We start from the raw sequence: 27514 nt of genomic DNA, 5'->3' as shown, positions 1-27514 counted from the left end.
TGAAAGCAGAGACAAGTCTCCTAAATCTTGTCTTACCTGAGGAAAGCTGCCACTTGGGTCACATTAATGGGCAAACAAAAACTCCAAATCAAATAATGCATTGTCCCATTCTTTGTATAGCACACACTTACCATCTTTGTCAAGGGAAGCTTAAAGTGGATTAGTTTGGTGATCCCAAGTCCCTAAAAATCAATGCACTTCTAAACCTTGAGTTAAAATGACGCTAATGATGAATCAGAGGCTTAACAATAATTGATGCTGAACACGAAGAGCTTTGTAATATTAGCACCTATCATTTTTTGGAGTAAAAACAATTTTGCAATAGCAGATTAGCTCTGCTCTGGTTGTCACAGCATAACTGCACTGTTTTTGGTTTCAAATTATGTGCAGGTCTTTTTATATGTCAATCCACCAATATAAAGTGTACAGCAGTACAACGCTTTATAGGAAATAAGCAGATGTGGAGCCCATAGGTTTCCCTCCCTTTTTTCCAGCTCTGCTTTAGTAAGGTTAGGGTTGTTGTCGGAGCAGGTTCTGCTTTGGGTACATGATTCCTCTCAATGAAGTTTCCTTGTTTTCTTTCCTTTGTTGTTTGGGTATTACAGTTTCAATTTCTATCAACCAACAGCACTCAGGTTAATGTATTCATGCTTTTTAAAAGTGCCAAACAAAAGAGCATAATCGCTTCCTTCTTGTGTCTTCCTGTCTCTATCAGAGAAAAGTGATGACGTGTGGCTTCCTGTTTATTCTCTGCTGGTTTGCAATAACAAAATGAACTACTGAGGCCCTTACCACATGGTTGTTACTCTACTACAGGATTACAGGATTTTGAAGTCTGTCTCTGTCTACTATCTCCTAGTTTAACTTTTTATGTTTTGCCGAATTAAGTGTCCGGCAGAGAGAATTTTTAACTGCTTACCTAGATTTGCATCTTTGGAAACACCCCCATGTGAGTTCTCATAACTTAAGTCTGCCCACAACCTTGGAAGCTTTCAAAGGCTCTGGGCTTGTGTGCATGAAGAGCAGCAGACTTAGTGACCCTCAGACTCACCAGAATCAAAGACATTTTGTTAACTACCAAACATATGAGTGGGTTTAAGTAATTGTATGGTGAAATCTCCAAACTTTGGATATATAACAGACAGCGTGAATCATCTGAGTGTTGTGCGTACAAATGAAATCTTGCATCATTCTCAACCTGCCTAGCTGTTCAAACTACAGCGCTTTATTGAGACAGATGCCAAGTTCTTATTACAGGGTGTGACTGATAAATATTACACATCCCCTATTATCTGAAACTCTTGCAGGAACTCTGACAAAAGATCCTTTTTCCATTTAAAAATGTAACCCAAATTCAACTTTTTATACTGAATCAGATCATTTTGTTGCTTAATTTTAGTTAATTCTTTTATTTTGAAAGTGGAGAGATTCAACTCTTATTTAGCCAGTGTGTGTAGGTCTATGTGCATTTGTATTTTTCCACAGCTTAGTCACTGAGAAAGTATTTCATCTGTCCACTCAGTCCTTCCAGGATTTGAACTGGCAGTATTTCTGGGAGCTTGTCCATCTAGTTAAAACAGCCTCTCAATTTCTTCCTTTTTTCTGGACAGTCTTAGGGTGAAAATGAAACACAAAGCATGCCATTATGCTCCAGAAAGTGTTTCTCACTTTGAGTATGTGGCAGGAAATGTTTCCATCTTTATAAAAACAAATGTACAATAAATTTTTGACATTGTCTTGACTTTTGTCCAGTTTGTTTTAAAATACAGCAACATGTAAAATACACAGTTTCTACACATTTTTGCATGATTATCCTGAATCGATCAATGTAACAGTCAAAATAAAATGTCCTTTCAAAAGCTAGTGATGCTTTTTTCGTAATTACAGAAGTGCTTAGGAGTTCATCAAGTTCAGCCCCAGTTCTTGTTCAGCAAGTGTTTGACTGACCCCTCAGCGATTTGCACCCTCATGTCCCTGGGGAATGTGGCAGCATCATACTGTTTGTACCACTGGGAACTGTCCTGGATAAAACCACAGACCCTGAGAAGAGCTAGACAAGTGCAGGATGACTGATGTTTGGTAAGCTCTTAGCCACCCAGCAGATCGGGTGACGTGAAAGAGAAGTTACGAAATTCTTCCTGGTTGATAGGCGGGATCAGAGGATCATCGATGGGCGTGAGTGTGGGTTCTTCCTGAGTGAAATCTGGGTCAAAGTTATTAACGTCCTCTGGTGTTTTCTACAGGTGAATAATAAAGAAATATTCATCAACAATATGCTCAACTTTGTCCGTGTCATTTATACACAGACTGTCATGCCACTTATAAATTGCTTCAGGGTACTTACGATCCTGGGCTTGAACGGTGGTTCTATTTCTCTAAGATTGAGCTTTTCCCAATCAATGGCCTCAAAGAATGGGTGGCTGGTCACAGCGCTCTCTCCACCTTCTGAAGCCACACAGCCCAGACGCCGGGTTGGGTTTTTGGTCAATAACTAATAATACAAAATATGGAGGAATACAAATAAGAGCAAATAAAAATAAAACATTATAAGTACATCATCAAGAAAATGAAAATCAAGTGCACAAGTGTGATCAAAATGTTTGGAAGAATGGGTTTCAACAGGTATTTCTGATCTGTTTATGATCAATGTGAGGAAATGTGACACACACTAGATTAGACTAGATTTTTTTTCCGCCGTAATAGTAAACTGGGGCCAAGCCAGGAAGACATCCAGTAAATCCCCACCTACCAACACGTAAAAACACAGTCTGCATGAAGTCTGGAGCTTCCCACAATGACTAAGCTCAACTACAGCTGGTTCAACAGAGTCCAACTACTGTAAATGTCTCAAATTCCCTGTGATGAACACAATAAAACAATAGAACAGAGGATCACCTTTTGAGCTCCAACTGCTTTTCTGCCTGTAAAGTCTAGTAGGTGTGTGGGGGGGGCTTGACTAAACAAACACGAAAAACTAAAAATTAAAGAACTTAGTTTTAACTTGTCTCTGTGAGGCAACTGAGATAAATGTATTTTTGAAAGCTCTCTTTAGGTTTCTGCACACACCTCTGGGCTGGCACTGACATTAGGCCACAACAAACTAACGAGCCTCTGTCTCCAGGGTGACAGTGGCGAGATTAACCTGAAGTCAGTGGAAAGATTAATAAATCTTGCCGTATCAGCTCCAAACACTATTAACCAACTTATTTTAAACAAAACCATTTAAAGAGTTGCACAAAAGAAGGCATGCTGTTAAAGGATTACTTTGGTCATAAACAAACATATTGTCCAAAATCCCTATATAGATGCTTAAGCCAACACTGAATCTTCTTAACTCACTTTTTGTTAGTTGTCAGTCTGTAGCCTGGATTTGCTTGCTCATTGATGCCATAGACCTCTGTTGTGGTCCAGAAACTTTTAAAAACACATTTACCCAACACACAACTACACTTGATGACATATTTCTTCATTCACAAACAAAGGCCCTTGTTACTATTGTCCACAGTCTCTACAATTCCATCTTAAATGTTTCACATGCACAATTCACTGCCCGCAATACAAGGAAAAGATGAAACAAAGCATATGGTGCAATGTTTGGTAAAAACGACAATAGAGGTCTATGGCACCAAGTCTGAGCGAATCCAAGCTTCTAATCAGCTTTTTCTAAATTGCCAATGCATGAAGACAATAATAATCAACTTCAAAGAGGTCACTTTTGACCTGAGCAACTGTGATGTGATGTGACCCCGCTCCTGGCCACATGTCAAAGTGTTCTGGGGCAAGACACTGAACCCCAAGTTGCTCCCTGTGGGTCAGGTGAGCACCTTGCATGGCAGCCACCGCCATCGGTGTGAATGGGAATCAACATTGAACAGCGCTTTGGGTAAATGCACTATATACAGGTGCTGGTCAAATAATTAGAATATCTTCACAAAGTTGATGTATTTCACTAATTCCATTCAAGAAGTGAAACTTGTATAATGTATACATTCATTCCACACAGACTGATATATTTCAAGTGTTTATTTCTTTTAATTTTGATGATTATAACTGACAACTAATGAAAACACCAAATTCAGTATGTCAGAAAATTTGAATATTACTTAAGACCAATACAAATTCCACACTCTAATCAGCTAATTAACTCAAAACACCTGCAAAGGCCTTTAAATGGTCTCTCAGTCTAGTTCTGTAGGCTACACAATCATAGGGAAGACTGCTGATTTGACAGTTGTCCAAAAGATGACCATTGACACCTTGCACAAGGAGGGGAAGACACAAAAGGTCATTGCAAAAAAGGGTGGCTGTTCACAGAGCTCTGTGTCCAAGCACGTTAATAGAGAGGCGAAGGGAAGGAAAAGATGTGATGGAGAAAAGTGTACAAGCAATAGGGAGAACCGCACCCTGGAGAGAATTGTGAAACGAAACCCATTCAAAAATGTGGGGGAGATTCACAAAGAGTGGACTGCAGCTGGATTCAGTGCTTCAAGAACCCCTACGCACAGATGTATGCAAGACATGGGTTTCAGCTGTCGCACTCCTTGTGTGAAGCCATTCTTGAACAACAGACAGCGTCAGAAGCGTCTCGCCTGGGGTAAAGACAAAAATGACTGGACTGCTGCTGAGTGGTTCAAAGGTATGTTCTCTGATGAAAGTAAAATTTGCATTTCGTTTGGAAATCAGGGTCCCAGAGTCTGAAGGAAGAGAGGAGAGGCACAGAATCCATGTTGCTTGATGTCCAGTGTAAATTTTTCCACAGTCAGTGATGGTTTGGTGCCATGTCATCTGCTGGTGTTGCTCCACTGTGTTTTCTGAGGTCCAAGGTCAACGCAGCTGTAAACCAGGACGTTTTAGAGCAGTTCATGTGTCCTGCTCACGACCAACTTAATGGAGATGCAGATTTCATTTTCCAAGAGGACTTGGCACCTGCACACAGTGCCAAATTTACCAGTACCTGGTTTAAGGACCATGGTATCCCTGTTTTATGATTGGCCAGCAAACTTGCCTGACCTTAACCCCACAGAAAATCTTTGAGGCACTGTGAAGAGGAAGATGCGATATACCAGACCCAACAATGCAGAAGAGCTGAAGGCCACTATCAGAGCAACCTGGGCTCTCATAAAACCTGAGCAGTGCCACAGACTGATCGACTCCATGCAATGCCGTATTATTGCAGTAATTCAGGCAAAAGGAGCCCCAACAAAGTACTGAGAGCTGTACATGCTCATACTTTTCAGTTGGCCAAAATCCTTTCTTTGTACTGGTCTTAAGTAATATTTTAATTTTCTGAGATACTGGATTTAAGGTTTTCATTAGTTGTCAGTTATAATCATCAAAATTAAAAGAAAAACACTTGAAATACATCAGTCTGTGTGGAATGAATGTATACATTATACAAGTTTCACTTCTTGAATGGAATTAGTTTAATACATCAACTTTCTTTAGATATTCTAATTATTTGACCAACATCCATAAGTGGCCATTTACCATTAAAAGATTATGGCATCTCTTATAGGAGTGAAAAAAAAAAACATTACACTAGATGTAGCAGCGTACAGCAATTTACAGTTGTGAGCATTGATGATTTCATTTGGACTAAAACATAAATATCAAAAAAGTAAATCAGTATGGTCCTTGAAATGCAATTAAGGATGCATTAGACAAACCGGCAGGGGTGAATCGGTTCAGGAGCCTGTGAGACAGGAAACTTAAGAAACACTACTCCAGTGAAATGATGCAATTTTTCCATGGTGCTTATGCCAACTGTACCATCCTTAGCACCAGACCTGCCATGTCAGCACTACCACACCAGGAGCCGATGTTCCACTGCAGCAGCAGAAAGATGCGAAGCAATCAGACTGACACTAGATATTGAAAAATGTTTGACTGAAATAATAATTTCTGGAAGAACGCCAAACCTTTTCTGAATCCAGCATGTGAAATTCTGTGACTTACAGTTTTACATCATTCAAATGAAAAAATCTTTTAATTCCGAGCTGTTAAGCAAACAAAAGAAACACGCTTCTCAACGCTGAACACCTGAATACTGAACTCCGCAAACGTGCGTATAGGAAATAGCACAACCTTGTAACAGACAAACCTTATATATAAATAGTGCAGCACACGCACATTGACATGTATCTTTACGTTAACGTGTGACACTGAGAGCACTGACACATGAAAGAAGAGGAGATTGGTCTGGGAGCAATGGCCAGAGGAGGTGTCATCATATTTATAGCTTCTGTACAGTGGCTTGGTAGTGAACCATGTCTTAATATAGTTAGGTAAGAGACCTAGGCCAAACAGCTGTCTGACAGAGCTATGTAGGGCTTTCTGAGTGTGTCAGACAGAAAGACAACAAATAAAAAACCTCGATTACAGAAATCCAGAGCTGAACTGTTACATTTGATATCTTAATATATCATGCCACAGACTCTTGTTATATTATCAAGGAATGGATCACATTGGTCTTCGGTAAGTGTTTTAGATTATTAAGTTTTCTCTACAGTGCTTGTCTAAATCCAGTTAGAAACTTATTTCCTCTATCAGTAGTTCAGTTAAAAGAAAAAAAAAAAGCTTTGCAGACATTTCCTGTAACTGTAAAATGTGAACAAAGTCCAACAGAGGAAGATAAATGTCTGCCAAAAGACAAAGACTAAAGAAAGACCTGGCTTTCATACAACTTCATCCATCAGGACATTTTTACAGTCTATGAACCATGAGCTCAATACAAAATTAACAAATGCAGACTTACAGCTTTGAGTATATTTACTGCCTCTGTACTGAGCCAAGACGCATAAAATATCTCTTCATTGAGGATGGACTCAAACAGGTCATCTTCATTTTCGGCCTCGAAAGGGGCGTGTCCTGACAACATCTCATACAGCAACACTCCAAGAGCCCACCAATCAACAGAGGGCCCATACAACATCTCCTGGAGGATCTGTGGAAATATGTCACAGCATACTAATAAAGTTAACCATAGAGAAGATTATACAGTCTCACAGTAACACTGCCAAGGAGGCTACACTGAGGAATAGGTGTTGAGGACATCAAAGATCCCTTTCATAAATCATAAAATTTCAAAAGCTGACCTTCCAGGTGCGCTAACTTCCCGTTAGTCAGGAGGCAGTAGGGAGTGACGGGCACTAACCACAGTGTTTGTTTGTAGTGAGGTGGTGTGATGATGTGATTGAGAACTGCATCATATGAACTCAGATGACCTGAACTGCAGGAAGCTAAATGTGGTTGAGTTTATTCTGCACTCAATTTATTATATTAAATACTATATATAGAAATAAATACAAAAAATGTACTGTGTTGTAATGACCGTTACTGTGTGTATACTTTAAAATTGTACCAATCAAAAATAGAAACTGACCTCGGGGGCAATGTAATCTGGAGTCCCACAGAAAGTTGCTGTCGCCACCCCTTCAAATATGCCCTCTTTGCACATGCCAAAGTCTGCCAGCTTACAGTGTCCATCTTTGTCTAGAAGAACATTATCCAACTTTAGATCCCTGAAAGGCAGAAGAGAAACACAGAGGAAAAGGAAATTACATGCTTATTCTGTGACACGGTTATCCACGAGACTTAAAGTATGGATCAATACATGAAACGGTAAAAGCTGAAGCTAACCAGATGCTATTATCCAAATGACATCAACAGCTGCTAAAATACCAGTTTGTGCTGAGCCTCCAGTCACACCCTGTTGGTTTTGCTTGTATTTCTATGTGACAGTGGTAGAAACGTGTGGTGAGACAAGTAGAAAAGAGCCTCTGAGGACAGTGGAGCTTGTGTGGCAGCAGGAGACACTAACAGATGATTAAACAGCAGCCAGGAAACATCTGACATAGATGGGCACTCAGGCTGGTGGGAAGGGAAAAGTGCTCGGCTGCTGCCAATATTTATCCTGCTTCCAGGAAAGGTAAAACTTGAGCTGTTGTGTAATGTCCTGTGTTAGTGCTAAATGAGAGTGACAACATTGTGTTTTAAATTGCATAATAATCATTAACACATTTTACCAACACACAAGTTTCATTCACCAAAGGTGAACATCCAGTATTCATGGTAAAGGGTTAGACTGCAGTGAGCCCCACAGCAGGTATCAGGCTGCGTTGTCATAAGTCTGCTGGGCCACATGTCAGGGCACCATTCACTAGCACTAAGCTACACTATCTTTAAACTGACCTGACATATAGTCAAGCTGCTTTTAACTCCTACTCTCACCCAAGCAAAGTGTAAACACTCACTGGCCTTACCCCGATTTGAATGCCACGGCCCACCACCAGTACAGCTGCTTTCCCCGCTGATCTAGCATTATAACTCCTACTAGTAATAAGCAGTTTTATCAAAAATGACCACTGACAAGCCTAGTGCATGTTTAAAATGTTCCTGAAATAAAGCCAAGAGCAGAGAGTTGAGTGGCCTGACCCAGCCTTATACCTGCATTGTGTTGCTTTGGTAAAGTGACAGTGGCTTGCTCATCTGACTTGTTAGGCAACTCCATGTGTGGCCAAGAAAATAAGTGTATCTTTTTTTTTGTTGACTTGCCGCACAAAGGAGAGGATTCAGTACGTGCCATTTTTATGCCGAATATTAAATTGTGCAAAAACCATTTGGCACAAACCAAATCCAGTCAGATTTTGGGTTGTAGCATCTGCCAAGAAAACTTCTACAGCCAACCTCCACTGGATAGACATTAGGTTTCCAACCACACCTATTTGCGTTTTGCCACCAGTTCTGTATACCTGTGTGTGTGTGTGTGTGTGTGTGTGTGTGTGTGTGTGTGTGTCACGGACTACAACACACGATCTAGGCCATGCTTACTGTGTCTCAGAATTATTCCTAAGAATTGTTATGATGAGAAACACTCCTACCTCAGAGTACGATACAACTTATTTATGAAGCCTCCTACTCTCACTTTCAGATGTACTGGTAGGAAAGGGTAAACATTTACTATGTAAATGTAGTTTTACATAGTAGAGGTTTGGAGTTTTAAGACAGTGACATACTAAAATGCTGAAATCAGCCATTTTAAGTGAAGGGTTTATGGTTTTGGCCAAAACATCAGTTAACAGAAGATATGTGGTAAGAGTTTTGAGACATGATTCATACGGGATTCAAATGTATTTCTTAAGTAGGGTAAATTTATTGGTCACTGTAATTCAATGCATAAGTATGTAAAAATATACCGAATCCACTAATATTGTGATTTTATGTATTGCACACTGGGCAACATAATTAAAAATAAAAGTTTTAGTCCACTCTCACTTATGATCCACAAAGTATGTGTGCATATGGATCATTGTCCACAAACGGATGATGTATTTCACCTCCACAGCCATGAGTGTTAATGCTTTGTTAATGCCCTACTCTCACCTCATTGGTGCTTGGGATGATGATTTTAATGAAAGTTGTTTTCAATGGCTCCAACAGTTCCAGTTAAACTAGTGATTAGTAGTGCAACTTATTTTTGAAGATGTAATAGGCTAAAATCTGGTAGAATAAAAATGAATGAATGAATAATGAATGAATAAACCTGCATAATTACTGTGTTGCAGTAAGAACGATCACATTTTTATGGCAGAAAGTGTCAGTTGTGACAGACCCAAATCAGCCGTAACTTCCCTGTTAAAAAAAAAAAAGAACTAAAGTTGCAATGACTGTGGTATCAATGCAGTTTTCCCCCCCCTTTTTTCCAGAGAGCAAGTACACCACACTTAAGGTCAGTCAAAAGGAAAAGAAGAATAGTTTTGATCAAACAATATGGTTTGAGGAGCTCTGGTTTATTAAATGTTAGAAACAACTCTCATGCCACAGTGTCTACACATTTCTTGCTGTATAATCGCCATCTCGTGACTAGTACTAACAAGTCTGGACATCTCTGGTGTGTTCCTGTAATTACAGTGGAAATATTCCTTGGTTTCACTGGCTTAACCTTCAATAAATTAGTGCTCAACTTATTTAACAGCCATTTGATAAATGGTCTTGTCATAAGTGATGCAGCTTGTCTCCTCTCACAACCCACATGGATGCTGCAAAATAATGAGAATAATTTCCATCACGACCCCTAAAAAAAAAAAATGAAATGTTCATCCTGTCTAATACCTTAAAATACTTGAAGTTTTTTCCCCATAGTTTATTCTCACTATACACTGAATGACCAAATAACTAGCTGCTTCCTTCATGCCATACTAATGAGTCTTCACAGAAACCACAAAACATCTGGAGATTTTTTACCATCTTATATTGCACACCATTAGGGTCTGGAAACAAGAAGTTGTTTTTTTATCCATTGGGTGGTTTATTGTGTAATATGGTCTATCATTGCAGTAGAGAGCATATCTACAGAAAAAAGACAACCAATAAAAACAACCGGAGCCCATTGTTATCTGTATTCTCATTTCCAATTACTTCTAAGATCCCACTCATCTCCTTACTAAATAATGCCTTGCTAAACCTAAACGGTTAATTACTCTATAAAAGCTTGGCCTAGCTTATTCCCTTCTTGAGCAAGGGCAACAAAGTTGTCCTAACAAACAAGCTAAAATGTACAATTTTAATAACATAATTCAATATAAAATAAAGTGTATTGCAATAAGATGCAATGTTTCTGACCATGCAGGTGGATGCGGCAAACAAATCTGCTCTGTATTCATATCAGCTGGTGCTTTGTCATGTGAAAAACAGATTGATTAAAGCCCCTAAGTGTGGGCTAGAGAGTCGAGCTCTAATCTGGGATCAGGTGACCCAAATTTAGACCAAGGTCATTTCACAGAGATGGCCTGAAGCTGAACAGATGACTCAATATAAGCACAAGCTGATACGTATAAACTGCAAAGCCCACAAATTTTAGATTTTCTCCTCCAGAAATACATGTCAAGTTATGACTTTTTGCAAATGTTTTTATGCCCTTAAAAAGTCAAAATATTTAAGGTGTAAATTTTTAATAAGAATATACCCTGAAATACAAATTATACTTAATACTGGCAGTTTTAAAACCATGCTATCACCACAGAGCTCTTAGGACCACACTCGACCCACTGCAACTACTGCTCTTGAACACCTTCAACCGCCCACTTTATTGTACTGGCAAGACGAGTTACTCTTTGAACCTCTGTCTAAAGGAGGTGGGTTGGTTAGATACAGTGGTAACTGTAAACATCTTCAAGACTGACACAGTTAAAGTAGTTAACAGAGTTGCACTAACAAGTAAATTTCCAGAGAAGTAAAGAGGAAGCTCTGACAAAGACTGTGACGCACAAACTGTAATTTTGTTTTAATAGCTGTGGATAAAATACAACTGCCTCCTTAAATGTGCAAAGATGGATCTAAAATGCATTTAAACTTATTCCATTGTGACATTTGTTGGGGTTGTATTTTTTAAGATAAATTTAACCCTTGAATCGAGATGAATTCATTGGTATTACATAACTACTTATATTGTATATCATGGAAACAAGCAATTTCCATCATCTTTTTTTGAGAAGGATGGTAACAGTAAACACAGACACACAGTGGCATAAGCACAACTTCACCTCAAGCTAAAAGCACAATCAGAGATAACCAGTGGAGTCATGAGATGACATTTGTATTACACAACACATTGACTGATGCTACAGTTTTAGTTTAAAGGGGCAGCATAAGCTCTGCTCCTCTTACACTGGCCTGATGCGCAAGCTGCTATTTGGCTTGTTATTTTAGTTGTAGCATGCAAACTGCGTGTGACCTCTTAGGCTAACAGTCATGCACTGTGGTGCAGGCTGACACAAAACACATTGACAACTAAATATAACTCAGGATTTACTGATAGGTCACACGATGACCCATTTTCCTTATCATGTACTGGAAGGAAGCCCACTGCTCTGCCACCCAACTCCCTGCCAGGAGGATGTTGAAAAGCTCTGAAAGAATGCATTCAAGTAACTGGGGCTAGGGTAACAGCAAACACATGACTATCATAAAAAATTTGAATATTCTATTATTTGTTAGTATAGTAATTACTTTATATAATTTGTAATATCTCTGTAGATAAATATATTTTTAAAAAACTATTAAGTTGTTACGCCAATATGATTTATAAGAAACATGTTCACTTTGGATATCTTTCTGTGCAGATATGTTTATGTTCTACTCTGTCTGGCACTGCAGCTTCAACTATTGTTATGCTCTTTGTGTCAAACCTGTAAATGATCCCTTTGCTGTGCAGGAACATGAGAGCTGAGGTGATTTCTGCTGTGTAGAAACGTGCTCTTGGCTCTTCAAACTTCCTTGACTTCTGGATGTGGAACATAAGATCACCACCATTGACAAACTCCATTACAAAGAAGAGACGGTCCTGTGAAAAGAAGCAAGAGGATGACACGTCCACTTGTTCACACAAATCACACTAGCCTCACAGAAGCACCCATGTTATTAAACAGTCCAAGGTCCATGACCAGTAACACGCAGAGGCTCCTTCAAGGAGTATGACATCTCATATATTTCATGTCTGTTTAATGGATTCCTGTGGAACTAACTGTAGTTTAAAGTCAGTGAGGCACAAACAGCTAATAATCAAACTCATAAATCCTTCTTTCTTATTACAGGCTATGGTCAATGAGAGATCCGGAGAAGGAGATCCGGAGGAAAAAAAACAACTGCAGTGAGAGTATGAGAGTGTGATGTAGTACAGGTCTATCCATAAAACTTCCCGACATGATAAGGACATTAAGCCTTAGCTGTCCTCGGTAACTGCTCTGTGGTGTAAAGTGGTCTATAATGTACCCTGATAAAACATGGGTAATGCTTCAAAAGAGTCTGTTGCACAAGCAAAGCAGGCAGGCCTCAGTGTGTGGTCTAGCAGTACAGCAGAGAGTAAACCTTTAAATCCACAACACAGGAGATTTTTTTTGTTTTGGTTGAAACATTTCTAATGAGTGGTATTGAGAACTACTAATACTTGTCAAACTGATTTTAGCCCCAGGAGTGCAAGCCTCATTTTCCTTTAAAATGTGGTTAACTTTTTTTTATTATTTATTACAGAAAGCCTGGAGTGTCATTAGTTATCCTAATCAGTTTTGTAAAACTTTTGTAAATTTGATGAGCTTTGATGAATAAGCAAGATTAAATTTCATACCATTTCATGGTTAAAATGAGCAGCTGATGAGAAACTGCCAAGTTCAAGGAATTTTCTCCGAATCATGTGGTTTAAAAAAAAAAAAAGTTCACACTTCCTCACTTGCTAACCCCAACCTTCTCCTCATCCACTTCTCCACTCTTTGCTCACCGACTTGCATTTCTAAAAAAATGCCGGAATATTCTCTACGGAGTCCCCTTGAAAACATTCAGTTAGTTATAAAAAAATTTACCACACGATTTCACACATAAACCACATTTACTGTACAGATGTAAATAAATGGATGACATGTCAAAGATTTGCAAGTAGCGCAAACAGTTTTGTGTTTTTGAGTGAGTTTGCACTATTTTGAGAGCATTGTCAGTGAGCAACTTGTTTACTTTGTGATATTCTATGTCTCTAGCAGTTCAAACAGCTAATGCAGATTAAGAATGTCCCATAACAGAAAGAAGAGGTCTGCCAGCAGACTGGCACAAGCCCTTAGATGCAGACACAACACTGGGAAACTGCTGCCACCTGCTGACCAGATCTTACAATGCACCAAAGAATACTTGAAAAGAGCTTAAAACACCAACCAGATGGAGTTTCCACATCTGGTAACTTAGGTGAAGCAGTAAATGTTTCTAAAAATCATGCGATCTAACTCTGGCTGATGTAGAAGTGAGTGAGAATGTATGTTTTTGCTCATCGATAAGCAACTCTGAGATTAAAGGTCAAGTGACACCAGAAAATGTCTCGGCCACGTGAGAGAAAGACTTAGTCAGTGTGATGACTCAAAGTGAAAACTTTATTCACTCTTCGTGATCAGCAATTTACAGTAGTATGGGATCTGTCGTCTGCAAATCAGAGATTGTTCCCAGCACTGAATATTTTTAAACGTTTATCTATGGACAAATAAAAGTACCTTTTTTAGGGCCATTCATTAATCATTCATGAATTTAATCATAAGGCATTGGACAAAATACATTTTGACCAGATGGTGGCAATACGTATTTCGTGTTTTGGAGTTTGACCACCAATCACATAATTTTTCAGATTTACAGATTTAAAGAAGAAACACAATCTTCCTGTTCACTTTATTGGCCCAGAAATATCTTTATACATTTTTGTGCTAATTCAATAACAAATATAAAGTGACAGTGACAGGTCAAAATATAAATATAAAGAAGGATCTGCCTCACTTAAAACTGAAATGGGGCCATTAAATTTGCCTAGTTCAGCCCTGATCCCAAACCTTAGTAGCTACTTGGGACATCTCTGGTTAAGACACTGGATACAATAAAATGTTAACCTGCCAGTGGTGACTGAGGAAAAGTGAAATGATGATGAAATTTCATGACAAATCACTCCTGCTATAGCAAAGAAATGCAAACCTGGTGAATGCAATCAAAAGTGTGTGCTTGTGTGTAGGTGTGTAAACTGACCGATGTCTGGAAACAGCAATACAACTGTGTGAGGTAGGGGTGACAGCGAGCCAACGACAGAACCCTCTTTTCTGTCATGGTACACTCCACATCATCATCCTGCAGAATGATGTCCTTTTTCAACACTTTAACCGCAAAAACAAGTTCTCTCCCATTTAGTCTTGCCAGCATGACCTGCAGATGAAACACACATAGCCCAAGGGCTGAGTATGTACAGGTTCTCTCAAATTCAGTTACCATTCGGAGTAAAATTTAAATAAACAGGTACAACTATTCTTATATTGATAATATTGAGAGAGAAGTTTCTTTTTCAAAAAAAATTAAATATAAATATGACATTATAATCATTAAGGCCAAGACAGTTTCTTATTTGATACATGTCCTTTTTTGGCTTCCTCCTCATTTATCTCCTAGGTCATCATTTCACTTAATTGAGTATATCCCATTATTCTGTCTTTTTAGCCCCACTGTAGCTCAGTTAGTAAGGTAATTGTCCATGGACCACGGTGTCAGTGGTTCGACTTCTGGTCCCTCCTGGATATGTGTCAAAACATTTAACCCCAAGTTCCTCCTGGTGGGTCAGGGGAACATATAGCATAGCAGCTGCTGTCATCGGTGAATGAGAAGCATCACTGTAAAGCACTTTGCCTGAAAACGCTATATAAGCAATCTTATATAGTCTCCATATAGCATCTTATATAGAGGCAATCTTACTCGTATCTGATGGTCCAACAATTAGTTCACTCCAAATATCGTTGTATGACCAACAATAGACTAATTCTACAATAAAAGTTACGAACAGTAACTTCACAAACACATTCACAAAACAATTTTATCAAAAAAAGTTTATCAAAGTATAGCTAAATCCACAGAACTCGCTAAGAAACCGTGTGCCTCCACAGCTACACACTGAACCTTTCACTTCTACCTTGTTGCGGTCCCCACTAGCTTGTAGTCAGTTCCTTTGCTCCTTTTACCTTGCCAAAGCTGCCCTTGCCCAGAACTTGAAGGAATGTGAAGTCCGAAAGGCCCAGGCGAGGGGTCTGTTGAATTGCCACACTCTCTCTCCTTTCAGAAGGCGCTACTGTCTGACCTGCACTTTTTGCCTATAAATGAAAAAACACAAGTAAATCCTAATAATAACTATAAAGTGAATTTCACACTCTTTGATTAATTAAAAAAAAATTGAGCCTGTGTACCACTGAGTTGCGTTTGGAGAGTCCTCCTGCCTGCAGACCCATCTCTGCAAGCTTATTGGCCAATTCCACACTGTTGACCCCACAGTTTGGTGCTACATTGCCTTTGCACCGGATGTGTACGTTCATTTTACAGACTGAACAGGGAAACCACAACGACAGGAACACTTATGAAAACCAAATCAGGACATTTGATACATGCTGACTGTAAAACAAACGATGACATACTTTTACAGTGCAGGCCCTGCCTGACTATTCCCCATAGCAGTGAGCCACAGTGGTCACAAAATGTTGGGGACTTATAGTTGTGGATGTTGAACTTGTGAGGAATGTTGATGCTGAAGCCTTGGTTTATGGGCTGTGGAGAGAAAACCATAGTCAACTAACCACCGTGTGTTGCAACAGTATGTGCAATCATGCATGTATATACTTTAAATAAGTACACACGGGTATTGCCAAAGAGTGCACTTATTTTTTTACATAGTGTGACTGATTGGGTTCATTCTTCTATCAGAATTTCCCCATAGACTGTAACATAGGGCAGAGATGACAAGGGCAAAGTCTAAAACAAGCACAGATGTTTTAAAGAAACATGTGAAACGGCTTGAAACAAGCATGTGTGTAAAAGTAAAGTGGAGTATAGTGCAGTCTTCTGGTTCAGTGACCAGCTAAACACAAAAACAGGAACCTGTACAGTCTGCTACTGCAGGTGTTAATCATAAGTTTGTGTGTGTGGGTGCGTGCGTGCGTGCGTGCGTTGGAGTGGGCGGTCTGCTATCTTTTACACATCCTGTATTACAAAAAAAAAAAAAAAACACATGACATATAAAATAACAGGGAACATGGTTTCTTGACCTGAAAACTTTGGACACACAGCCTTTTTTGTAAGCACCAAAATTGTGACACTGTTTTTTAGGCAACTGTTATTTTGTATTTTGTTGAAAAAAATGACTATCCGCTCATGGTTACCTCTTCTTTTTCTGGCTTTTTCATGCGTGGACACATTGTGACGACCTGCTGATGGCATCTTTTGTGAACAACACAGGTGCACACTGAAAAGACAACCACTCAATGTCAAACTCACACCTCAGGCCCATATGTTAAAATGATTTTGAAAAAAGCGGTGATGGACAAAATCAGTCCGGCTTACCTTGGCACTGGTAACCCTGCTTTCCAAAAACACCCCTACAACAGAGAAAGACAAACAATCAGAACCACTCGACAGGCCACACACATGCATGCAGGAAGCACTAATTTCATCCTTGTTCCACTCACCAGATGAACTCTTTGCAGTGGAAACAGAAGGTCGGCTGGCGGAGGAAAGTGGACATGAACTTGTGTCCATTTACCTGGTGGATCCTACGTCTCACAGCTCCCTGCCGTTGCCTTGTAAACTGCTTATAGGTTTTTTCTTTCACTATAGCATCATCTGGCAACAAAATGAAAGCACAATTGTGTATTCAACCAACAACTGAAGAACTAGTAAGTAGAAGTAAGTAATACCAACTTAGGGCTAAGCTATTACAATTGGTCAGTGGTCATTATATCCTACTATGAAGCAAAGATCAACCACTTTTGAGCCCCCGGCCCCCATAACCTACTATAAAGCAAATCTAATCAATAACAATCGTTACCTGTGTGTTCAATATGGGTGGCCCATATTGATAAACCCACAAATAATTATTACCATTCCTGTTGCAATGCATTAGACAGCAGACCAACAAGCTGCAGAAGGAAATGAAGTAGCCGACTGAAGTCTATTTTTGCTCCTTGTCTATTTACTCCGCTCAGTGGAGCAAATTTATCTGTTTGATCAAAATGTAAAAAGTGTATTTAAAAAAAGAAAAAAAAAGGATATTATGATTTCTGAGGACCAACCAAATATTGAATTGGATATAAACCAGTAAACCATTGAAAAGCAACAAATCGTCAAAACAAATAAACTGGAATAAGAAAATTGATCTAAGCAACAAATGTCAACATCAATAACTTGTCATTTGACTGATACATCAGTTATTCAAGACACTGGTTCAGTATAGCACAATGTTCAAAATTATTGTTTGATGCTACTATTCAGTCCCATTGAATTGGTAAGAACTACACAACAGTTATAGTTATAATTTTCCATACCTAAATAAATGCATATCATTAACAGAAGAATATGACCTGCTTCATATTTTTCCATGCAATCCCATCCCAACTGCAAGATGATATATACTGTAACACTTACTTTAATGTCACAATATTTCTTTTTACATTAATGAGACAACACTGTTACTTGACAGACAATAATGTGCAAAAAGAAAAAAACTGTTGAAATGAAAGGCAGTAATTTTATGAAGGAGGAACAGTTCTTAGTTCTATAAACATAATATTTTAAATTTTGTGTGCATATTTTAATAACCTTTGTAATCATCTCCATGGCTGGGCTGTATGTTCAGTAAATGTATACAAGTTATTCGCAAGATGAAAACCACACATGCATTACAGAACCTTGTACGCTGAGCCCCCACAACTCCCTTGCAAACAGCAGATGACTTTGTGGTGGGGTTGTGAAAAGGGGGCTTTACATTTAGAGTAGTGCTCCTGTACACTGCAGTGCCACGATCATATGCACACCTACGTTGTTATTCTCTGTAACAGGCCAAAGAGCTAAAAATAAAAGTATTAAATGTCACGTCTCATACAGAAGGAACTGTATCAACCAGAAGTTTGTTTTTTTTATTGTATGCTTTTTTACAGTTTTAATTTGTACACTGACTCCAGTGGAGCAATATTTATTTGCTATGTTTGTTTCACATAAGAAAGCAGAAAGCTTAATTTAATGGTGGAGCAGCAAGTGGAGTTCATTATATTAAATACTGTTTTCATTAATTTGTAGTTCTATACACATGAGCTTATAATTTCTCATACTGTCTGCAGCGCTCCATACACCACACTAATATTTTTAGTACCTTTGTTTTTAAATATTTTGCCTTTGAGGTCATTTAAATTGTGTGCTGGTATTTTTTGTGCAATGGTGTAAGGCTTTGCTGGGGAACAAACATTCCAGTGGACTTTCAGAGACAAACAACAAAATATTCCTCTAAGACCTCTACCCTTGAAAGTTCAAAAGATGTTGTCCAAAAAGAAGTGAAAGAAAAAAAAAAATGAAGTTTTGAAGTTTTGATATTGGCCATGACAAGTCATATATCAGTCTAGCCAATATGTGCTAAAATGTTGCTGTACCTCATACGGTACAGTGTATAAACTATCTTTTAGCCAATGGGAGGTAGCCATTTGAATTATGAGGCGTGTTGGCAACAGATTTAAAAGAAAAGGGGGTGGGTCTTCATAGAAGGCAGGCATTTGACCATGTAAGACTTCAACAAACCTGCATGGTCACTTCCCACTTTCCCAATTTAAATGGCTACCTCTCATTGGCTAAACCTTTGTGCACATACCTAAACAGCAGATGTGCTAAACAATGACGTTGTTCGAAAAAAGCCAGACGGACCTGACGCATACCAACCTCCTTGAGTCACACACAAGCATCCACATTCATGCATGCACGCCTAATGTCAGAGACTTGACTATAATGCAGGTACACAAAATGCTTCATTTTAAAAGAACAGGCACTGTTTTACGAAATGGAAAAGAGAAAATGGTGACTAACACAGTTACTATACAAGTTCAGGGTTGTAAAACGTGTAAAAAAAAAAACAGAAGTGCAATGGCGAGAATTATGCATGAGGAGAAACTGTGAACTCTACAGTAGCACCCTCACCATCAGTAAAGGATCCTGTGAGTGTAATAAAGACGAAGACCTTGCCCTCTGGCTCCAAGTCCATCTGTAGACACAAACAAGAGACAAATTTATTCTTAAAAATTACTACAGTTAATGATCTGTCACATTCACCTATTTTAAAAAAAAAAAGTTTACATGAGATACTAAGGGGGGGGTTTTAGGCAGCCCATATATAATAACTGGGTTACAGATATCTTTTAACAAGTACCTGGAATAAAAGAGTGTTTAGAATGGCATTTGTTTGACATTTCAGCATCAATAACTCAGCTTAGCACCTCACCTCATACCAAAAATGCAGCTGTATGCATTCTTGTATTGGCGTATGTTTAATGTCAGAGGAATTTGGACACTGAGGCATAAAGACAAGAAACCAGGTTGGGCAGGTTGAGCTGGTAGCAGTGTTTGTGTTGACCTGCACTCAGCTGTGAACAATCCCCTACCATACAAATGTCCAAGTACATATTAAAAAGCCCAGCATGCAGTAGAGGGTCTTTTTAGAGCCGGCAGACAACGCACAACACTACTTCCTGTAGCAACCACTGAACGGAAAGTTAGGCCACTGTCTGCTTAAATAAATCTATTTATGTCACCCTAACACTCCGCCTGGAAAATACTCATTGCCCACAAAACAGTGACACAGTCAAGAGCTGACACTCGCTTGGCTCATTTAGATTCAAACTTTCATTTCAAAGAAATGTTTGACTTCATATCCACATTGTTTTCGGTTACCTGCTCATATCCTGTGTTTCAGTCAGCTGTCTAGACAACAACTCCGACTTGTCCACTGTTTTTGTAAAATGCTGCAATTAGAGACAATGAAATGCGTCTCACTACTGATGATGGACGTCATCTGAACAGGAGGAGTCACATTAAGACAGGCTTACATTTTTTCCAAACAATATCAACGTGTACACACGTAGAGTCAGAAAGTTCTGTCCTCCCAGCAAACAAAGACTGAAACCACAAAGAAGGAATTTTTTACTAGGACCAAGTTCGTAAGATAATGACAAGCATCATATTGGCTTTGGTTTGACTTTTGAAAGTTCTTTTTTGCTCAGAACAAGGACTTTGCATTGCATTTCTTTTTGTCTTAGGAAGAGACGGGAAGAACAATTAACGCAACAATTGATTCTTTCAATGTACAAGTGGGAATGCAATCATTGTTTTTAGACTTGAAAAATAAAGACCTGCCTTTATGATGGAACAGATCTGATCTAAAACAGAATATGGCACCATCATATTGTAGTTAAAAAGCGGAAACATTCAATTCTGTATCAGAGGAGGAAATCTATTTTTTTATTTTTAAAAAAAGAAAAAGGGGATGGGGCTCGTTTCAGTTGACGAAGCAAGTATACATGGCTGGAAAATGTTAAGGAGACATATATATCCCACTTTCAGTTTCAGGACACCTCAGAAGGACCTGATCACTTCAAGCCTGTGAAACAACAACAAAGCAGATAGCTAAATACATATATCATAGCCAACATAATGTGAAATAACAATAGCCCAAATAACTGTACATGGATGTCACAATGTAGTGCCAAGCAATGGAAACTGTCCATGTGGATCTAAATATCATATGATCAAGGTCACAGACAGACATCAGCCAACAAGATCTTCCCCTTAACTTAAAATGAGTAACTACACCTACTAGCAGTAACTGAGCAACTACAGGGTTTGAGCTCACAGGCTGCTGAACAGCAGCAAAGACCTTCAGCATTTTGTGGCGTTTATCAAAGTGGACTAAGTGCACACAAGGACAAAAACATAAGAAACTATTTAAGGCAGCTGAGTAAGAGCCAACTGAGAAAGAATATTTTAGCACTGAGCCCTTAAGGACGGATCAGATGGTGAAAACGCTGTGATAAAAAGCAGTGTGGGCGTGTGAAGGCTTGCGACTCACATGTGAAACAAACCAGCCCAGCACTATGCAACAAAGCATGAAAAAAAAAAAAAACCCTCCACAGTTCAGATTTAGCAGATAACAACTTTAAGTGTGCATGTAGAAGTGTGAGAGCTGTGCTAACAAATTACTTCTTCTAAAACTACAGACCAAGCTTCACATTTATACCACTTCCCCTCAGTGTTGCTTGGGTCTTGTTGTAGTTTCTCAATTGACATGGCACCCATCCGCCTCAAAAATACACAAGTATATTGGACCATCTTGTTTTATTAAAACTAAATGTAAAACTAAATGTATTTCAAGATGAGCATGTGTCAGACAGGTGTGGTCAGAAAAATAGACCTGTTTTCATGTTAAGTGAGTTCTGGTGGTGTGAATTTAAATGTACTAATTTATGTCTTCAAAACTGTGATACTGAGGCAATCGTCTGCAGTGTACAATGTTGTAAACTTTCCAAGCTTGTTTTGCTTTAAATTACTGGTGCTGGTAAATTGTTGTCGTCTAATTTTTATAAGCATGACTCTGAGCGTACTGAGTTCTGTTTCTAAGGGTCCTATATAGGGAAAATCTGGCATTTTGCTACATAGTATAACCCCATGTGGCGATTTAATCCATGTGACACAAACAATGTGCCTAATATTGGCTATAGAAAGAAGACAAATCTGCTAATGACAGTGTGGTGGTTCGTAGTCGATACCGCCTCAGACTGCTCCAGGCCCGTACAGCTTCAGGTTACATTCATCAACACCTGCAGTGGCTTATAGTTCTAGAAGGATCAAAAAAAGAGGGGAACTCCTGCTTGAACAGGCAGTTTGTGTTTGAGTCTGAAAGAGAGGGAAGCTAATATACTTTATTGAACATATATCATTTAATCTGAGCTTTGATGAACTGTGCATTAGAAGCAGTGAAAACAAGAGTCTCAGTTCCCTCAACCCAACCAGCTATGTCTGGTCAAGTTCTTGAAACAGATGCATGTGCATTTTAACACCAATGCATCATGCACTGTGGTGTTCAATTAAAGGTTCCCGTCAGGGGCTAAGACATCAGGACAGAATGATGCAACTGTGTTATGCTTCAGAAATGCATCATATACAGCATCTTCTCGGAGAGCAGCAGGTATGGGCTCAGTGTAGATGTAGGACAGGGCTAATGAAACTGCCATAACCTTTATTGCATGTCCTGAAGAACCTGCTCTACAGTACTGTTCAACAGATGTCAAAGCATCTACAGGAAAACTACAATATTTCTGTGTAAAGGGGTATTACAGTGATGGTCACGATCACAGTAATACTGTAAATTCAAAATGTAGAAACATTAACATTTGTGTATTTACCGTTTTAGGAAAAGCAGAAAATTTTAATTGTTATAAATTAAATATCATTGTATTTTGTGCAGCAGAAATGCAATATGAAACGACTCAAATTTGGATCAGGACTAAAATACATTTTAACCCAAAGCTCTGTTTTTAGGGCAACCCCAGGTCGTTTGGGCATGATGTATGCATGATATACATCGATTAAAAAAAACAAAACACCTGGTGGTCTTAATGCGGTGGACTGGTGTCAGGGGAGGCACTCACGCATCCCCACACCCAACAAGCTGTGATGCACTGTGTGTTCTGACACCTGTTGATCTGCATTACATCTGTATTACATCTCCTTCTGCCCCGGACCACAACATCCTTAAAACCACTAAGTATATTTAATGTTCTCACTCACTGGTGTATCTTCAACTAAATACTGACATAATTCTGTTTCGATGATTTAAAGTATCTTTCCTCTAGTTCTGTGGCCCTGTTATGTGATTTTGTGAAATGCTATGATCCAGCCCTGCACCCTGGGCGTGCATAGCAAGGTGGGGTGTGGGGCAACAGGGGCCCAGCAGTGAATTTTTGTCAGAATGGCCTGATAGTAGGACAATTGTAATGTCTACATCTGTTTTTAAAAGTTTCTGTGCTCGGTGCCTTTGTTTGTTTTACTCACCCAGCCCTCGAAGGTCTCTCCTGTGTTGGAGGTCTTGATCAGGTCTTCAAACTGAATTATGCAGTTGGCCACAAAGTCATCATATCCGATCGGGGTGTCGTGGAAAACGGCCAGCTCAATTTGTTTCCCGTCGTTCACGTTGAGGCAGAACTCCTCGTTGTACGTTGGCATGTTGGTCTTCTGTTTCGTGTGAGTTTGGCCAATTTTGTAGTCGTCCACCTTCACCACAATGTAAGGGTCCAGGGCTGGATGAGCTTTGTTGAAGATGACACTGTGGCGGAGGGAGAAGGTTGTGGGCTTCAGGTCCACCGCCTCGCCGATCCGCAGCTTCAGATAACCATTAAACCTCATCATTAAAATCAAGATAGTTTATCCTCACGCAAAAAGAAAAACTTAAAAACGACAAAAATAAAATTGATGTATAAAAACTTTCACGCCCATGTCACTTAGCTGAGCAACAACTGTGCTGTAATAAAATCATAGCTTATTTGCTCCAGTTTGCAATAAGCTCTCGTTTTTATTCATTCTGACTGAACGTGAAGAACCTGCCGCCTCACAGCTCACACATCTACTGTCACAGCCCAGAAACGCCGAGCTGCTTCGGTGTGAACACGTCTGACAAAGTTTCAGTAGGCTAAATAGGAAGCCACAACACTGACATGCTGATGAGGAGGCACAAGTTCCGCATAACAGCATGTCACAGAGCAAGCGCGCGCGCGCGCGCACACACACACACACACACACACACACACACACACACACACACACACACACACACACACACACAAAACCTGTCACTGTTGGTTTGGTGTGTCACATGGTCTAATTTGGAGTTCTTGCGGTCAGTGTGGTAGTAGACTAGGGGTCTATTACTACACTGACCATAATGCATCACTCCGTTCGCTGAAGGTGTTCTTGCGTCACACCTGCCACGTCCTGAGATTGAACATACCGCCCTCTGATGCCTGTTAGTGGCTAGTGAAATACATGATTGGTGCCATTTCGTTAATTTTTTAAATATTAAATAAAACATACACACTACTCTCAAAGTAAAATAAAACACTATAAACCTTAATTATATAAATATGTAAGTAACTTTGACTTATACTCAGTAGTCATGTTTGTTTCTACTTACTTTAGTTGTACATACAAATATGTAGCGAGAATGTTGATTGATAGCATATAATTAAATAATCACTTTCTGATCTTTGGCTTTGGTGTGCTGCTGAGATACCTAACCCTTGTTTATGCATTACTGTATATATGAATAAAATGCATCAACACATATCTTTTGGTTTATGGTGTTTGTTGGGTAAATCAGGCTTTTGGGGAATAAAAACTATGATGGGCACTACTGTCACTAATTTATACCTGTAGTTTTTAATTGCGAAATTTAATTTACCCAGTGGATAAAAAGTTAAATTAGCAGGACATATTTCAGTGTAAACGCAAATAAACTATATAGCAACATATTATTTCCCCTCTTTTTTGTCTTCTCAGTGTGTCATCATAAATGCTTCTGCACTATACTTTCTTTTTTCCTTCTTAAAACACTATTCTCTGTCTCTCTGAGGGTGCCTTGCCTGTTCTATCCATAAATGTCACGATCAAAGTCTCCACTTTATTGGTGTTAGACTTGACCTCTCACCCCACTCTGCCAAATGTCAGAGCTCCACATCTCTCTTCTCCAGCTGTTATAAATAAAGAGCCCAGGTCTGAGATCTTACACATCTCTGGGATACAGATTTTCTTGTAAACAACTTCTCAGACATGACCTTACTGAGCAGAGAAGGTTGTAGTAATAAAACAGACAGACAGTGTTTTGCCTTAGTGGAGGCGTGTGAACACGCTCATCAGCAGTAAAGGCTTGAAACTTTCTGTCAGATGTAACACATTTAAGTACAATATTGAGCACCTGAAATCACCTTGATCCACAAGAGTAAAAAGATGATGCACTCATTCATCGTGTACATATTATTTGTGATTCTATATCAGTAAATCAGGGAGGTCATAAGTGAATGTCACTCTTGTCAGTAAAGCGTTGTCCACATCAAGCTGGTTCTGAACTGTCCAGCAGAGGGCAGATTGAGACCACTAATTGAAATTCCTCCTCCACACCTCCTTCATCCTCTTCTCTGTTTGCTTGCCTCTCTTTTATGCTTAAGCACTTTAAAATGTGTATATTTTATCATTCTCCTTTGTTTTAGCCTGGAGCCAGATGTGGCATTTTTCCTGTATTAGATGATTTGTTTTGTTTTTTGTTCTACCGCCAGTCCCCCACCCCCACACGTTTCTCCCTTCTGTCTATCAGCTCAGTGGCTCTATGCCCTGCATCACTTCTTCCTCATCAGTCTAACTTTCACCCTGTAAGTGGTAGTCACTGCCAACTCTTAAATTATGCACCCATGGGAGACGTCTGCAGCTCCACATGACTCTAGACACATAACAAAGAACACATACTTGTGGAGATATATGTTTATGTACACACAGACACACGTGCATGACTTGGACACATACAGGCATGAATACGAAGTCTATTCAAGATGTCACATATTTATTGCACATAAGGCTAGCTACCAAAAGCCTTCCATACATCATAGAAGACTGATTCTCTGTATATTATTTAATTTCAGCCACCTGTAGAGTTTCCACATACACTTCACAGTCTACACTTCACATTTATGTCCGTGTAACCCAGGTCAGCACAATCCTTTGGCTCCTTGCCCAGGAACACCCTATAGCTGCAGCTAATGAACCATAACATTTGTACCAAACTGGGCAGTGGGGAATAAGTAGATTGAACCAAATATGGTGAAGCCCATTACCAACTCTTTTGACCCCAGTGAGAAAAACTCATGAACCCCCACCAGCACAAACTCAGTTACATCAATCAGTGACTGGGTCATGGCAGAAGAATGGCCACAAGACCCCAAACTCCCCTCAGCTATATAGAAACATACATGCTGAAAAGCATGCACACAAGCATGCACATGCAACCCGCATTTTTATACTCCTGGGGCTTCTCCTGCGGAAGCAGAGGCCCTCCATAAATCACACCTGTAAAACCTGATTTGGTCCTAAATGTTCTTTATTCACAAGTGGTGTTTATTGCTCGTCCTCTGCCACATGAAAACGTACTTAACATGGCCCTATTCTGCAGAAGTTATACTACAATTTAGTGAGTAGTCTAAAAGAATTTGTGCAATGCTATTTTTGAGGGTTTTTGTTGTTGTAGTTTTTTTATTTATTTATTTTTTGATAGAGACAATTTGAAATGTGGACAGAGAGTTCCCAGTGTGACTTGAACAAGAGACACTGAAAATACATGGTCAGTGTTTTGTACCCAGACAATATCATTATGGCCACAAATTCTTCTTAGTTGGTTGATGAGATAAAAAAGAACAATCACTTCAAAGGATGTGTTTTGTGTTGGAAAAAACAAAGCTTAGCGTTGTGAAACTAGAGAAATGTGACTGGGAGAGTGGTCAGGGTTGTGTTGGACAGCCACGCATAGCATAGAGGGTGGTGGTGGGGGCTCTGTCACAGCCCCTCAAGTTTAATTGGCTCCAGATGTGAGTATCGTGGCCCCTGCGCCAGCAAGGCGTCAGGGCCGCATTAAGAGCTCAGCCCAGGGCTGATGGGATCGCAGACAGACAAGCTCACCCCCACTCACCACCCCAAAAGACTCCAGACTCAAACCCATACTGCGTTGCTGACCACTAGGCCCCCATCAGTACACTTCCTACCACTCAACCTCGGCTCATCCTCTGCCAAAATAACAGCGCTTTGCAGTATTTCTTAAACTCTTATAAATGCTCCCATTTATATTTACGGCAGTACTATTTCACTCTTGACCTTGACTTATACGCTGACAATTTTACATTTGCGTCATTCTCACAAGCCCTATTATGTCTTGGTGACTATGGTGACACCAGGAGTTAATGCTACTGTGTTGGCTCTAATCATGGATGACAGGCCGTTGTCTCTGTTGGAACTTACAACATGTTTAGCACAAACAATTGTCAAGCATTGAATTTCTGGTGTTTGTGGTGAAAGGCAGCTTTGTCCCAAGTGTAGTTCTCTGTGCTTCTCTCAACAATGT

At 39.5% G+C, this 27514-nt stretch overlaps 1 protein-coding gene across 2 annotated transcripts; it reads right to left on the bottom strand.

Moving 5' to 3' along the window:
• Positions 1 to 1190: 1190 nt before the first annotated feature.
• Positions 1191 to 24053, bottom strand: prkcha (protein kinase C, eta, a). 2 transcript variants are annotated; one of them, XM_067480760.1, is made up of 14 exons: positions 23413 to 24052; positions 19507 to 19570; positions 17016 to 17169; positions 16891 to 16925; positions 16710 to 16792; positions 15969 to 16098; positions 15744 to 15877; positions 15522 to 15650; positions 14545 to 14718; positions 12186 to 12340; positions 7382 to 7520; positions 6755 to 6943; positions 2345 to 2491; positions 1191 to 2237 (listed from the first exon to the last, which is right to left on the bottom strand). In XM_067480760.1, exons 1-14 carry the CDS (start codon positions 23764 to 23766, stop codon positions 2088 to 2090), a joined length of 2037 nt encoding a protein of 678 aa, XP_067336861.1. In that variant the 5' UTR covers positions 23767 to 24052; the 3' UTR covers positions 1191 to 2087. The 2 variants fall into 2 exon arrangements, with proteins under 2 accessions (XP_067336861.1, XP_067336863.1); XM_067480762.1 differs by lacking the exon at positions 14545 to 14718 and having other exon boundaries at positions 23413 to 24053.
• Between the last annotated feature and the right edge of the window lie 3461 nt (positions 24054 to 27514).

The sequence above is a fragment of the Channa argus genome, chromosome 16 (assembly GCF_033026475.1).
Source record: "Channa argus isolate prfri chromosome 16, Channa argus male v1.0, whole genome shotgun sequence".
NCBI classification, from domain to species: domain Eukaryota; kingdom Metazoa; phylum Chordata; class Actinopteri; order Anabantiformes; family Channidae; genus Channa; species Channa argus.
This window is presented reverse-complemented; position numbering and strand designations above follow the sequence as displayed.

Coding starts and splice junctions, on each gene's coding strand:
- prkcha (XM_067480760.1), bottom strand. CDS start 23,766: ATGATGAGGTTTAATGGTTATCTGAAGCTGCGGATCGGCGAGGCGGTG. Junction 15,878..15,968: donor GCAGGGCCTGCACTGTAAAA/GTATGTCATCGT, acceptor TTCCCTGTTCAG/TCTGTAAAATGAACGTACAC. Junction 15,651..15,743: donor TCTCCAAACGCAACTCAGTG/GTACACAGGCTC, acceptor TTTCATTTATAG/GCAAAAAGTGCAGGTCAGAC.